The sequence below is a fragment of the Microcebus murinus genome, chromosome X (genome assembly GCF_040939455.1).
Source record: "Microcebus murinus isolate Inina chromosome X, M.murinus_Inina_mat1.0, whole genome shotgun sequence".
In the NCBI taxonomy this organism is placed as follows: Eukaryota; Metazoa; Chordata; class Mammalia; order Primates; family Cheirogaleidae; genus Microcebus; species Microcebus murinus.
The window spans coordinates 9,144,474-9,160,563 of NC_134136.1; the positions used below are offsets into that span (position 1 = coordinate 9,144,474).

General features: G+C 40.2%; 1 protein-coding gene across 2 annotated transcripts in view; it reads left to right on the plus strand.

Annotated features, from left to right (window-relative positions):
* ATP7A (ATPase copper transporting alpha) overlaps positions 1–16,090 on the plus strand; it is a 138,574-nt gene that overhangs the window by 95,007 nt on the left and 27,477 nt on the right. For both annotated transcript variants that reach the window (XM_075999565.1, XM_012755345.3), the window contains 3 exons: positions 922–1,134; positions 4,301–4,464; positions 15,255–15,416. In XM_075999565.1, the coding sequence (XP_075855680.1) occupies positions 922–1,134; positions 4,301–4,464; positions 15,255–15,416 (539 nt within the window). The remainder of the gene's footprint in view (positions 1–921; positions 1,135–4,300; positions 4,465–15,254; positions 15,417–16,090) is intronic.

Genomic DNA, 16,090 nt, shown 5'->3' on the forward strand with positions numbered 1-16,090 from the left:
AGAGGAGAAAATCTTTGGCTTTTCTGCAGGTCCAGGGATGGGTTAGAGAGAATAATTTCTCCCTTCTTGGGAGGTGATTAATACTGCAATGGATAAACTAAAACAGAATAGCGGATTTTCTGAAACTGCAAGGGAGCTTCTGAATTGATACGAGTTTCCACAGTCCGTAGATATTCTACGTAAAGATTCCACCGTCCACAGACATTTAAAAATTTAAAAATACTATATATTTGTGTTAAAAATTCAAACAATACAGAAGCTGAGATGGAGAAATTTATTCATCTGTCTGTCATTCTATTCCTGCTTTAACTCCATTCCCCGAGAGGTGGCCACTGTTAATAGTTTTATATGTAGCCTCCCAGGCTTTCTAATGCACGTTCTTTTTTTATATATAATTTTAAAAATAATATTTACTTTACTTTTTTTTCATTTACACCCCAAAATCATGGCTTGTTGAAATGCATGTTCTCATGTATGCATATACTCAAAAGATTTAAATAGCATCATATTGCAGTGCTGTTTTACAAATCGCTTTTTGTTTCACTTAATATACTGTGAATTGCTTTAATGCCAAGTGTGCAAGTCATCAACATGATAGTAAACATTCATTATAACAATAAGAATTATTCATTAACAAACTACTCTCTGCCTGGGGTTGAGGGTGGATAAAATGGCTGGAAGAACTAAGATTTTGTTTATTCAGTTAGCTCAGATTGTCCTGGGAACTGAGATGAGCACTATTGAAATTGGAAGTCACTGGGAAAGCGTAATGATAACTTATTGCTGAGGGCTAGTAGAACCTTGCTAGTTTCAAAGGAATGGATTGGCAGTCCCTGGAGGTATGGATTATGTTGCCTGACGAGGGTGTTGCTAGAGAATAATCAATACCACAAATGAAAAGAATCTTTCTCTTTCTACCAGACACACCTCCAAATGAGCCATTGGTGGTAATAGTTCAGCCCTCATCGGAAATGCCACTTTTGACTTCGATTAATGAATATTATCCTAAAATGATGACACAAGTTCATGACAATCAGGAGGCAAAGACTTCATCTAAATGTTACATACAGGTCACTGGCATGACTTGTGCTTCCTGCGTAGCAAACATTGAACGGAATTTAAGACGAGAAGAAGGTGAGACGCCCTTAAAGATTGTGTCTTGTTATTTTATGTGCTAGTTTGAGAATTTTGTCCTTTTGGTTCCTTTGTGTGTTTTGTAACTGTGTTTATGATTCTTGCCAAGGCCACATAAAGACTATCAGTGACGTGTGGGACAACCCTGACTTCTTGACATGTAGTTTTTGTTAGTGTTTTGTTCCCTTAGATAAAATTCTTTCTTATGTCATTTACCTTGTGACCTCATTTTTATGTCCATGAAATTGGTAGAAAGATAGCAGGAGGAAATATACAAAATTACTATTCTTTATGGACCTTGGCTATGTTGGAATTTAAGAAACATAAAATTTCTTTTAAAACTATGCTTACAACTGATAAGTAGAATCCATAAGAGTGTCAGTATTACCATATCCAGACCAAAAACAAGTTTGTTTAGAATTATATTGTTCTCTTTGCTTGTATAGAAAATGTTCAAAAGTTACTTAATATTTTGTACAGGTTTAAGTTTTAGGTTACAAAGTCTTTGAAAATCTATAACACAATTTTTTTATTCAGTCACACTCAGATATTTTAGTTTATAAGCTGGGTGCAGTGACTCACACCTGTAATCCCAGCAGTTTGGGAGGTGGGGGCAGGAGGATTGCTTGAGGCCAGGAGTTTGATACCAGCCTGGGCAACATAGCGAGACCCCGTCTCCAAAAAAACCAAATGTTTTATCTTATAAATTTGCACTCTTATTTATAGACTTACCAGTATAGCATAGATTTTTTAACCGTACAGATACGTGATTATGTTTACTGACACCAAAGTCATAGGTTTGGTACTTAGTCTGCCCTAGCCCTAGGTGTCTTAATGATACATGCTGTTAACTGTAAACTTATTCCCACTATTCAGGCAATAACTCAAAGTGTGTGTAGTAATCACATTACCTTATATATTAAGGGCAAAACGTTATTATAACAAAACGTATGGCATACTGAGCCATCTTCAGTTCAATATTATCTTGTCTGCATTCTGTCATTTTTGCATCCTTCATTTCAGCTTTCATTATTTCTAAATGGAATATAGTCGAGGCTAAAGCTTATATTATCCTTTGTTTGATTAATTAAAAAAGAAAAGGTAAGTGGTTGCCAAGCAAATGAAAGCAAAAAGAAGCTTGCAAGTTCTGGTTAATTTAAGAACCAACTATTTTGGGGCAATTAAGAAATAGCCTTTTTGATGAGACAAGCAATACATATGCCAATTATAAATCTTTTTTTTTTAATCTATTAAACTGTTTCTTCCAGTTACTACATACTATCCCCTTTACTGCATCCCCTTTATGCTTTAACCCAATTAGGAATATCATTAGCTTAGCTGTAGTCACTAGATTCACTTTTATTTTTTACAACTAAGTAGCACTGGTCTCCCCTCAATTTAGTCTGCATTATATTTTTAAAAAATGAATCTCAAAAGAGTTCTAATTATAATTTGAAGAATTTTTAAATTATCTATAATTTGAATAGTATTAAACTTGTATTTGTGAAATTTGAAAAATCAGATTTTCCTTTGTATTTTTTGTTTGGCTATAGAGTATATTCAACTGAAGCAAAGATTTTTTTCCTACTGTCTCTATACTATACCTTTCTCTTATTACTGCTACTTTCCCACGAACTGATCATCTGGATTGTTTGATATCCACAAAGCCCAAAATGTAAGCACTTTCTATAGAAAATTAGATTATATTAGGTATGCTTTCTTATTAAAAACTATTGTTAAATTAATATTTGGTCATTTTTTTTTCTTTGTTATCAAACCTCAGAGTTGACCTATGGACTATTGATTCCCTTTCCCTGTCAGGTAACCCACAGATTCCTAGAAAAGGCTGCTATTTCTGCTATGTAGAACTAATTTTCTTCTCAGCAATGACAGCAATAGCTGGCTTAGAGAAGTGGATGGTTGGTGGTTTTTTTTGACAGCATCCAGTGACTGGAAGAGAAGTGGATGTTTGTTAATAAAAGGTTTGCACCTGTGAATAGCATGGCTGCCATAATATGAACTCCTTTGTTTTGTTAACAAGTCGTGTGGCACTTTTTTCCCCCAAGATCTTTTAGATTAGTGTGTGACAGACAGTAAAACTTGAGAATTTTTAGACTGTTATTTTATGACTGTTACTTGATAATATCATAATGTATATGTTGGTACATTCTCAGATTCTTTGCCACAACTGTGATGATTTTCTATGTGCATGAGTTCTTTTTTCTAGGACTCTATGTTTATTAGCTTCTAAAAGGCTTTATATTTACAAGATAGGTTCTCAGCCAATTGCAATTCAAAGGCCTTATTAGGAATCCAATTCAAACAAAAACCTGTTAAACTAATAAACGGTTATAAGACAGTTGTAGAAATGTGAATACTGGATATTTGATGATAGGAAAAATTATTTTAGGTGTTAAAATGATATGGTTATTTTTAGAGTCTTTCTTCTTATAGAGACACATATTTAAATTCTTTTTTTAGAGACAGGGTCTCACTCTGTCACCCAGGCTGGAGTGTAGTGACACGATCACAGCTTACTACAACCTTGACCCTGGGCTCAGGGGATCCTCCTGCCTCAGCCTCCCAAGCAGCTAGAACTACAGGCACACACTACCACAGCCAGCTGATTTGTTTTTAAAACTTTTTATAGATATGAGGTCTTGCCATATTGCCCAGCTGGTCTCAAACTCCTGGCCTTAAGCAATCCTCCAACCTTGACCTCCCAAAGTTCTGGGATTATAAGCGTTAGCCACCGTGCCTGGCCTTATATTTAAATATGTACACATGAAAGGATATGATATCTGGGACTTACTTCAACATAATCTGGGTAGAAAGCAGGGAGTGGAGTATATAGGAATAGAGATGAAATAAGATTAGCCAAGTATTATCGAAGCTGGATGATAGGTACATCAAGTTTATTATGTTCTTCATATGTATGTATATATATGTTTGAAAATTTCCATAATAAAAAGTTTAACAAAATAAGGCTACCTTTTGAAATAGTTTTGTCTTAGGTTCAAGACTGGTATAAAAGTTAAGTAATAAATTTCTCCAGATTCACTTTAATCCTTTGACAGTTAAATGAAAAATACTAAAAAGTAATTATAACATGACTCTTTTTTATAAGAAATGTTATCTGTATTGTTTTTCTTATCAATGTTCCTAGGAATACATTCCGTACTTGTGGCACTGATGGCTGGCAAGGCAGAAGTAAGGTATAATCCTACTGTTATACAACCCCCAATAATAGCAGAGTTCATCCGAGAGCTTGGATTTGGAGCCTCTGTGATAGAAAATGCTGATGAAGGGGATGGTGTGTTGGAACTTGTTGTAAGTACAAATTTTTGCATGATTAATAAAATTTTCAGGACAAACTTGGTGAGGGTTCAGAGGAGAGTTCTAAAGAAAATTAAAGGTTGGAAAAATAAGACATATAATGAAAATTCTGGAAACTGGAAAATGGAAGGATAAGATATAACTTAATGCTGGTCTTCTGTCACAGAACATAAAAGATAATTGTCATATCTTTATTAAGAATCAAAAGAGGCCGGCGCGGTGGCTCACGCCTGTAATCCTAGCACTCTAGGAGGCCGAGGTGGGCGGATTGCTCGAGGTCAGGAGTTCGAAACCAGCCTGAGCAAGAGCGAGACCCTGTCTCTACTATAAACAGAAAGAAATTATTTGGCCAACTAATATATATAGACAAAATTAGCTGGGCATGGTGGTGCATGCCTGTAGTCCCAGCTACTCGGGAGGCTGAGGCAGGAGGATCGCTTGAGCCCAGGAGTTTGAGGTTGCTGTGAGCTAGGCTGACGCCACGGCACTCACTCTAGCCTGGGCAACAAAGTCTGTCTCAAAAAAAAAAAAAAAAGGCCGGGCGCTGTGGCTCACGCCTGTAATCCTAGCTCTTGGGAGGCCGAGGCGGGCGGATTGCTCAAGGTCAGGAGTTCAAAACCAGCCTGAGCAAGAGCGAGACCCCGTCTCTACTATAAATAGAAAGAAATTAATTGGCCAACTGATATATATAGAACAAATTAGCCGGGCATGGTGGCGCATGCCTGTAGTCCCAGCTACTCGGGAGGCTGAGGCAGAAGGATCACTCAAGCCCAGGAGTTTGAGGTTGCTGTGAGCTAGGCTGACGCCACGGCACTCACTCTAGCCTGGACAACAAAGTGAGACTCTGTCGCAAAAAAAAAAAAAAAAAAAAAAAAAGTGTGCAAGTGGTTTTTTTTTTTTTTGATATAATGATTTGGTTTGATATAACGAACTGGTTTTGAATTACTAAATGAAAATCAACTTTTAAAATATAGTTTGATTCCTATCTAGTAGCATGGAAAAGAACAAATTCTATATGCATTAAAGACTTAAATTTTATAAATAAAGTCATAAAACCAGGTGTAAGTCATATTGGTTTAAAATAGTCATTTTTTCCAACCTAGCATATCAATTGCTTTTCCTTTCCTATGGAAATATGAGCATACATAAGGTTACATTTATTATCAATTTTTTTATGGGGGGAGAGGAGGGGCTATTATAAAATTTTAAGAGCAAAAATTTAGAACGAGGCCAGGTACGGTGGCTCATGCCTATAATCCGGGCACTTTAGGAGGCCGAGGCAAGAGGCTCTCTTGAGGCCAGGAGTTCCAGACCAGCCTGGGCAACATAGTGAGACCACATGTACTCGCCATCAAACTGGTACTAACTGACCAACACTAAGTTGTTCACGTGGTAGTAATATTCATTGGGTGCCAGTCAAGGGGTGGGTGTGGGGGGGCAAACCGACAACTAATGAAAGTGGAACGCACCATATGAGGGAAGGACATGCTCGTAACCCTGGCTTGGGTGGTGCAGAGGCATTACATGTAACCAAAATGTTTGTACCCCCATAATATCTTGAATAAATAAAAAAGAGAGAGAAAGAAAGAGAAAAGGAGAAAGGGAACGAGGGAAGGGAAGTACAAGGGAGGGAAGGAGGGAGGAAAGGAAAAACCTACTCAGGAGTGGTGGCTCATGCCTATAATCCTAGCACTCTTGGAGGCTAAGGGGTAGGATTGCTTGAGGACAGGAGTTCAAGACCAGCCTGAGCAAAAGTGAGACCCCATCTCTACAAAAAATAGAAAAATGAGCCAGGTGTGGCAGTGTGCTCCTGTAGTCCCAGCTACTCAGGAGGCTGAGGCAGGAGGATTGCTTGAGCCCAGGAGTTTGAGATTGCTGTGAGCTAGGCTGACGCCACAGCACTATTGTTGGGGTGACAGCAAGACTCTGTCTCAAAATAATTTAGAACCAACCTATGTTAAATGTCCTTTAATAGGAAATGGTTAGATAAATTAAGTATTGACATGTTATGGAATATAATACAGCTGCTTAAAAGAAAGTAAAATAGATCAATATTAACTGACAAGTAAAGATCTCTAGGACATATGAATGCCAAAAATCAAAACAAGTTTAACAGAACAAGTTGTACTGCAATACTTATAGTATAATGTCATTTAATCATAAATACAAAGCCATATGTTTGTGGTGGCATGTGCCTGTAGTCCCAGCTACTCAGGAGGCTGAGGCAGGAGGATCCCTTGAGCCCAGGAGTTTGAGGTTGCTGTGAGCTAGACTGATGCCACTGTACTCTCACCTGGGCAACTGAGTCAGACCCTGTCTCAAAAAAAAAAGGAAAAAAAAGATGCAAGTTTCCCTTTGCTCTCATCCCTCAATCCCACCGTCTTCCTAAGATAAACATTGTTCATCATGCATAAACCTGACCTTTCTCTGTGTTTATAATACATATGGTCCTTTAGCACTAAAGTTTGTAATTTTAATGATGTCCAATTTGCCTGTTTTTTCATTTTTTGCTCGTGCTTTTGTTGTCATGCCTAAGAAACAATTACCTAAACCAATGTTTTCTTCTAAGAGTTTTTATAATTTTAGTTATTACATTTTGATTTTGGATCCATTTCAAATTAATTGTTATATAAGCTTTGAAGTATTGGTTCAACTTCATTCTTTGGCACATGGCTAGTCAGTTATCCTAATACCTTTTGTTGAAAAGACTATTCTTTCCTCCATTGAATTGTTTTCGCACCCGTGCAAAAACTCAATTGGCTGAAAATGTAAGGATTTATTTCTAGACCCTCAATTCTGTTTCATTGATCTGTTTGTCCTTTTTTTTTTTAAATAGTGCCTACTTTTATTAATAAAAACCAAACCCAGGCTCACGCCTGTAATCCTAGCACTCTGGGAGGCAGAGGCGGGCGGATCGCTCGAGGTCAGGAGTTCGAAACCAGCCTGAGCAAGAGCGACACCCCGTCTCTACTATAAATAGGAAGAAATTAATTGGTCAACTAATATATATAGAAAAATTAGCCGGGCATAGTAGCACATGCCTGTAGTCCCAGCTACTCGGGAGGCTGAGGCAGAAGGATTGCTTGAGCCCAGGAGATTGAGGTTGCTGTGAGCTAGGCTGATGCCACAGCACTCTATCCCGGGCAACAGAGTGAGACTCTGTCTCAAAAAAACCAAGAAAAACAAACAAACAAAAAAAAACAAACCCAGTCTGTGCCCGAACTTAGCTTAATGACAAATTGCACCCATGCTTGCTGCTGGCAAAGACACAGATCCTTCTCTGAAATCTAAACCGTGCTTGTATCAGTGGTACACATCCATCACAACATTGACATTGCACCAAGCCGTCCACCTCAGGAAGGGAAGGGAGGGAAGTACATGGTTCCACAGCTCCATTTGTGCCACTTGGAGCCACATTCTGCTTTATTTGGGTTGGCAGTAAGCACCAACAGCGGGGTGACACCATGGCTGAGACACTGAACTAGGGCAGCCTACTCCTGCCTCTGGGAGCTCCCGGTGCACCCTGGGCCTGGGCTTCCTGTCTCCCTGGAGACGCCACCTCAGTTTAGGTGGAACTGCGGATTGGGTAGGGGCAGCCCTAGAAGGTGGAGGCCTCAGGCAGTCAGCATCCCTTTTCTGGCCTTGAAGAGCTCCACTGCATCTTTTTCTTTAATATACAAGAAGTATAGGCCGGGCGCGGTGGCTCACACCTGTAATCCTAGCACTGTGGGAGGCTGAGGCAGGTGGATTGCTCAAGGTCAGGAGTTCGAAACCAGCCTGAGCAAGAGAGAGACCCCGTCTCTACTATAAATAGAAAGAAATTAATTGGCCAACTAATATATATAGAAAAAATTAGCCGGGCATGATGGCGCATGCCTGTAGTCCCAGCTACTTGGGAGGCTGAGGCAGGAGGATCGCTTGAGCCCAGGAGTTTGAGGTTGCTGTGAGGTAGGCTGACGCCACAGCACTCACTCTAGCCTGGGCAACAAAGTGAGACTCTGTCTCAAAAAAAAAAAAAAAAAGAAGAAGAAGAAGAAGTATAAAGTCCTCTGGACTTTCCACAGACTCCCCTTATTTAAGAACTAAAAAGATACTAAGTTACAGTGTAAGATGAGGGTACCCTGCACCAGGAACCCTGCTCAGTCAGCCGTGGACAGACAGAGGCAAGCACCCAGGCATATGGGGCCAAAGTCTGAGGCCCAGAGTTGAGGGCCCAGGATCAGAAGTCAGAAGCTGGAGTTGGGGTGTGGGGACCAGGGTTCAGGGGCCTGGGGCTCAAGGCCCAGGTATAGAGGCTAAGGTTCAGAATTCAGGGGTAGGAGTTTGGGAGGGGGGTACTAGGGGAATTAGGGGGTATGGTCCAGGTTCAGGGGTCCAGGACAGGGGTTCAGGGCTAGTAGTTGGGGTTTGAGTTGAGATTCAGGTTTTAGGGTCAGGCTAGGTTTGGGGGGCAAGGGACCAAACTTGAAGGCTGGGGCTCTGGAGTTAGAATTCAGGGTTTAGGGACCAGGAATAGGAGTTCGGGGGCCAGGGTTCAGAGTCAGTTCTGGGGTTAGGGTCTGTGGTTATGTTCCAGTGTTCAGGGACTCAAGATAGAGGTTTGAGGCCAAGGTTCCAGGACAAAGGTTCTAGGGTTCAGGGCCAAGGTTGAAGACAGGGCCAGAACCAGGAGTCTGGGGTTCAGGGTTCAAGAATCAGAAGTGGGGCTGGGTTTGGGGTCTGATGCCCACAGACTGTGTTTCTGGGGTCTGGGTTCCAGGGACCATGAACAGGGGTCAGAACTGGATTCAAGGACTGGAATTTTCCTGTTGGTATTTGAAGATGGGGTTCAGAGGCAAGATTCTGGGGTTAGGGTTCAGCAGCCAGAGTTTGGAGGCTGGGGTTCAGGGATTCACGGTCTCAGTCTTCAGGTTCCAGGCTTGAGATCAGGGCAGGGGACTAGGGTCTGTGGCTTTCGGGTCAGGGCAGGGGGTTGGGGTTTCGGGTTCAAGGGTCAGGGTCTGGGGATTTAGCGTCTCTGGGTTCATGGTCCAGGATCCAGGGCTCAGAGTTTGGGGTTTTGGGCTCAGGGAGTCCAGGGCCCAGGGGTTCAAGGCCCAGGCTCAGGCAGAGTTCAGGGCTCAGGTCCACTGATTGGGGTTGTGAGGTCTGTGAGTCCAGACACTGGGGTCGGGGCCAGAAGAGGGCCCGGCCTGCCAATGGCAGCATTTAGGTTGTCGAAGAGCGAGCCAACGTTGGCCTTGACCAGCAGGACCGCAGTGCCACCTTCTCCACCATCTTGCAGGGCTGTGTGGTGCTTCCTCCATGGCCGGCGGGGTCTTGCGGGGCCGTGTTTGTCTGTCCTTATGCCAGTACCACACAGTCTTAATCACAGTATCAGTTAGAGGAAGTTTCCTTCTATTCCTAATTAGTTGGGTGTTTTATGATAAAAATTAATATTTTGTCAAATGCTTTTTGTGTATTGATTGAGATGTTCATGTGGTTTCTGTCCTTTATTAAATATGGTATATTACAGGATTGAATTTTATATGCTGAATGAACCCTGCATTCCTGTCATAAATCTCATGTGGTCATGGTTATGCTGCTTGATTAGGGTTTTTTTTAATTATTTTGTTCAAGAGTTTTATATCTGTAGTCATAAGAGATATAGCTCTGTAGTTTTTTGTTTTTGTTTTTGTTATTTTGAGAGATTATCTGACTCTGTTGCCCAGGCTAGAGTGCTGTGGTGTCAGCCTAGGTCACAGCAACCTCAAACTCCTGGGCTCAAGCGATCCTCCTGTCTCAACCTCCCGAGTAGCTGGGACTACAGGCATGTGCCACCGTGCCCAGCTAATTTTTTCTATATATTTTTAGTTGTCCCACTAATTTCTTTCTATTTTTAGTAGAAACGAGGGTCTCACTCTTGTTCAGGCTGGTCTCGAACTCCTGACCTCAAGTGATCCTCCCGCCTCGGCCTCCCACAGTGCTAGGATTATAGGCCTGAGCTACCGTGCCTGGCCTGTAGTTTTCTGTTCTTGTGATTGTCTGGTTTTGGTATCAGAGTAATAATAACCTCATAGAAAGGGTTAAAAAATGTTCCCTCCTCTTCTGTTTTTTGGACAAGTTTGTGAAGGATTGATGTAAATTCTTCTTAAGAATTCTTCTTTAAAATTTACTGGTAAAGCCATCTGGTTCCAGGCTTTTGTTTGTGGAAAGTTTTTTGATTACTAATTCAATCTCTTTACTTAGTGTAGGTCTTTTCAGATATTCTATTTCTTCTTGAGTTAGTTTCAGTAGTTTGTATCTTTCTAAGAATTTGTCCATTTCATCTTGATTATCTAGTTTGTTGGCATACAATTGTTCATGATATAGTCACTTTATAATCCTTTTTTCCTTCTGAAGGTCAGTGGTAATGTCTGCTCTTTCATTCCTGATATTAATAATTTGATTTTTTCTTTCTTTTTTATTGGTCAGTCTAGCCAAAAGTTTGTCAATTTTATTGATCTTTTAAAAGAAGCAAGCTTTGCTTTCATTGATTTTTCTTTATTTTTTTCTATTCTCTGTTAATGTTCATTCTGATCTTTATGTTTCCTTTCTTCTGCTTGCTTTATACTTAGTTGGCTTCTCTTTTTCTAGTATCTCAAGGTGGAAGGTTAGGCTATTTATTTGAGATTGTTCTTATTTTTTAATATTGGGATTTACAGGTATGAATTTTCCTCTAGACACTGCTTTCATTTCAGTTACTGTACTTTTCAACTCCAGACATTCCGTTTGGGTCTTTTTAATAATCTATATGTCTAATCTAATCTAATCTAATAATCTAATCTCTCTTTTTTTTATTTTAGCGTATTATAGGGGTACAAGTGTTAAGGTTACTTATATTGCCCATGCCCTCCTCCCCCCTTAATCTCTCTCTATATAGAGAATTATTGAACTTCTCTATTTAGTGAGACATCCTTCTCATAGTTTAATTCTTTTTTTTTTTTCTTTTTTTTTGAGACAGAGTCTCACTCTGTTGCCCAGGCTAGAGTGAGTGCCATGGCATCAGCCTAGCTCACAGCAACCTCAAACTCCTGGGCTCAAGCAATCCTCCTGCCTCAGCCTCCCAAGTAGCTGGGACTACAGGCATGCGCCACCATGCCCGGCTATTTCTTTCTATATATATATTAGTTGGCCAATTAATTTCTATTTATAGTAGAGATGAGGTCTTGCTCAGGCTGGTTTTGAACTCCTGACCTTGAGCAATCCGCCCGCCTCGGCCTCCTAGAGTGCTAGGATTACAGGCGTGAGCCACCACGCCCGGCCCCATAGTTTAATTCTTTAGACATGGTTTCCTTTAGTTTCCTTTAGTTCAAAAAATATTTGAAATAGGTGATTTAAAGTCTTTGTCTGGTAAGTCCAATGTCAGGGACAGTTTCTATTAATTGCTTTTTTCCTGTGTGTGGACCATACTTTCTAGTTTCATTATGTGTCATAATTTTTTGTTGAAAATATAATGTGACAACTCTGGAAATCAGATTCTTCCCCCTACTCAGGGTGTTGTTGTTGTTGCTGTATCTCATTGTTGTTTGTTTAGTGACTTTTCTGAACTAACTCTGTAAAGTCCGTATTCTTTGTCATATGTGGCCACTGAAGTCTTGGTTGGCTCAATGGTTAGCTAATGATGGATACAGATTTCCTTGATTGCCTGGAACAAATAAATCTTCTAGTCTTCACCAAGGGACTCGGTACATGTTAGAGCATGCCTTCAACACTCAGCCATGCAATTGCCAATTCTGCCTTAGCCTTACCTTCCTGCATGCAAAGAGCCTGAAAGCCAGCAAGAGGTGAGAAGTTAGGGCCTTTTCAGTTCTTTTCTGAGAATGTGCACAGCCCAGACAGGTGCACAGCCCTATGCATGTGCATGGCTTTCTAGATTCCTAGGAATATGTTAGAACTCTATGGACATCTTGCTTCCAGGCTTTTCCTTTTATGCTTTGGCTGGTCTATTCCTTACCCCAGCTGTTGTTATCCATCATCTCAGGCAGTAACAACGTTAAATAATTGCCTCTAATTGTTTTTGATGAATCTCCTGAGGAAAAGGCTTTTCACACTCAGTGAGCTGCAGTCAGGCATTTATGCAAGTGGGAGATTTCAGGGAACTATCAAGTCAAATAATGACAGTTCTCTGGGAATGAGGCTTTGAAGGAGCTCAAACCCTTTTCTGTCCTCTTTAGTGGCTGCCCTGTTGCTGCTTTTCATTGTGATTGTTGGCTATTAGTTTTCATGGCTACCACAGAACTATAGAGGAGGGGGTGGGAATAGGGCAAATTATAATGCCACATAGCTTGCTGTTTTTATTTGTATTCATCTGATTTTCCTAAATAAATGCTTCCTGGATTGCTGTAAGGTTTTATTTGATTTCAAGATTTCTGACAAAATGGCTCCTATAATTTTTGCTAGTTTTCTCATTATTTTTATGGAGGAAAGAATTTTCAGAGGTCCTTATGACACCATTTTCACTAATATCCCTTTAGCAGATATCCTTGAATAAATCTTTCTTAAATTGTTGTATGCCCTTTGGTAAATTTCAAGAGTATTCCAATGGTTCCTTTTTGTTACCTTTGTCAGTTTTATCATTGTTTTTTGTTTGTTTGAGGCAAGATCTTGCTCTGCTGCTGGGGCTAGAGTGCAGTGGCATCATCATAGCTCACTGTAACTTCAAACTCCTGGGTTTAAGCAGTCCTCCTGCCTCAGCTTTCCACACAGCTAGGACTAGAGACATGCACCACCAAGCCCAGCTAGTTTTTTAATTTTTTTTTTTTTTTGTAGAGATGAGGTCATACTACCTTGTTCAGGCTGGTCGTGAACTTCTGGCCTCTTAAGTGATCCTCCCACCTCACCTCCCGAAGTGCTGGGATTACAGGTGTGAGCCACCGCACGGAGCCATATTGTTTTTTGAGGCAAGGATTTGGCCGAGCCCCTCACACAATCATTCCAGAAGTCCCTCCCATCAATTTTAGAATTTAACACCCAACTAACTATAACCCCACTCAAGATAAAGGGAAAATATATTTTTAGAAAAAGTTGGAACACTTTTGCCATCTCTTAACCTTCACTGGAAGTAACACTAAAGGCTATATACTTTAGCAGGATAGAAAAATGTAGAGGGAAGCAAGGCATTAGATACAAGAGACAATGATAGATGTTAAATCCTCTGTCACTGAGTAGTAGTGACAGGAGACTTTTAATGAGATTCTCTTATATCTAACCCAGTTGCAGCTGACACCATATCTCTGTTCAATGTTATAAAAATGGGATTCTAATGATCATATCTAAAGCATATTAATAGGCCAGGCATGGTGGCTCACGCCTGTAATCCTAGCACTCTGGGAGGCCGAGGCGGGCGGATTGCTCGAGGTCAGGAGTTCGAAACCAGCCTGAGCAAGAGCGACACCCCATCTCTACTATAAATAGAAAGAAATTAATTGGCCGACTAATATATATAGAAAAAAATTAGCTGGGTATGGTGGCACATGCCTGTAGTCCCAGCTACTCGGGAGGCTGAGGCAGCAGGATCGCTTGAGCCCAGGAGTTTGAGGTTGCTGTGAGCTAGGCTGACGCCACGGCACTCACTCTAGCCTGGGCGACAGAGTGAGACTCTGCCTCAAAAAAAACGAAAAAAAATTTAAAAAATAAAGCATATTAATAGTGCAAACAAGATCTTGCATGGCAATCCCACATTAAAAGAGTCATTGTAGTTATAAGTAATAACTTATGTGTTTTTGTTGTTGTTGTTGTTTTCCATTTCTGTCTTTTTAATTTCTTTTTTTTATTTTTTATTATTTTTAATCTCAAATTCTGTGGGTACAAATATTGTTAGGGTTACATATCTTGCCCCTGCCCCCCCTCCCCACCCCACTCTGCCAGAGCTTCAAGCGTGTCCAGTCTCCAAGTGGTGCACCCTGCACTCACCATGGAAGTGTGTACCCTTCCCCTTCTCCCCCCTTCCACCTGTTCACCTCCCATTAACAAATTGTTTTTTTAGACATTTTGATGTGTTTCTTTGCCTCTCCCTAAAAAGGGATAGAGGTAATCCTTTCCCTCCCTACAATGCTCATCACATCCTTAAGATGTGGGTCTCCCCCCCTCAGATCCCTGTTGAACACTACAATTTTTTGAGCACCATAGTTTTAGTCCGTCAGTACCAATTTGATGACGAGTAGATGTGTAGCCCATTTTCCAGGTCTTGTGTCGTCTCACTTTGTATTACGGGCTTAAGCTTAATCCAAGATAGCATAAACGGTGCTGGCTCACTATCGTTTCTTAGGATTGAGTAATATTCCATTGTGAGTATATACCACATTTTAGTTATCCATTCATGAATTGACGGGCACTTGGGTAGTTTCCATGACTGTGCAATAGTGAATTGTGCTGCCATAAATATTCGGGTGCAGATGTCTTTATAATAGAGTGACTTATGTTCTTTTGGAAAGATGCCCAACAATGCTATTGCTGGGTCGAATGGTATTTCTATTTCTAGTTGTTTGAGATATAAAAAAACGCTCAACATCTCTAATCATTAGAGAAATGCAAATCAAAACCACTATGAGATACCACCTAACCCCAGTGAGAATGGCCTGTATCAAGAAATCCCAAAATAACAAATGCTGGCGAGGATGCAGAGAGACAGGAACACTCTTACACTGCTGGTGGGACTGCAAATTAGTGCAACCTTTGTGGAAAAGAATTTGGAGATATCTCAAACTTATGTTTAATGGAAGAAAAAGTATATTTCTGAATAACAAAGGTTTTGTCTTTAACAGGTGAGAGGAATGACGTGTGCCTCTTGTGTACATAAAATAGAGTCTACCCTCACAAAACTCAAAGGCATCTTCTATTGCTCTGTGGCCCTGGCAACCAACAAAGCACACATTAAATATGATCCAGAAATTATTGGTCCCAGAGATATTATCCATACAATTGAAGTAAGTTGCCAAGAATTTGCATTTGTGTTTTCTTACCTATTCAATCAGCATACCCTCTGGTTTGCATCAGATAGAGACAATGAAAAAAAGCTCACCCCTTTGAATACTCCAGACAAGATCTATCTCAAAATTTAATGTAATGTCTGCCCTTTTTTCTTGGTCTTTGTTAGGAGAAGTTAGGCAAAGGTACATTTGCAGGGGCAGATTTAAGTTAGAACCAAAAATCATTTAAAAATATTTAGAAAACGGAAATATAGTATAAATTGTTATGAATAATATTTGTGTTAATCACTAAGAAAGTGAAGCATCCTGCTAGATGCCTTATCATTTCTTAGGTCAAAGCAAAAGATCTATTTTTAAAGTAAAGTAAGAAATTTAAAAGGCCATACCCTTTCTGACAGATTCATCCTTTGTTCTTCACTAAATCTTAAGAGCTAACACATGAATGTGCTTTAAAAGTTTCAATGTACTATAAAATTGGTGTTCTAATTATCTAAAAGATATTAATAGTTCAGGTAAGATCCTATTAGTATAGAGGACAATACCATTAACATTTTTGTGAAACTAGCATTATTGAGTGCCTATGACATGCCAGTTACCAAGATTGCAAAGTTTCAACCCTTAATTTCTACAGCAGTGTCATCATCTCTTCATTTTGGAGGTGAAGAAACTCA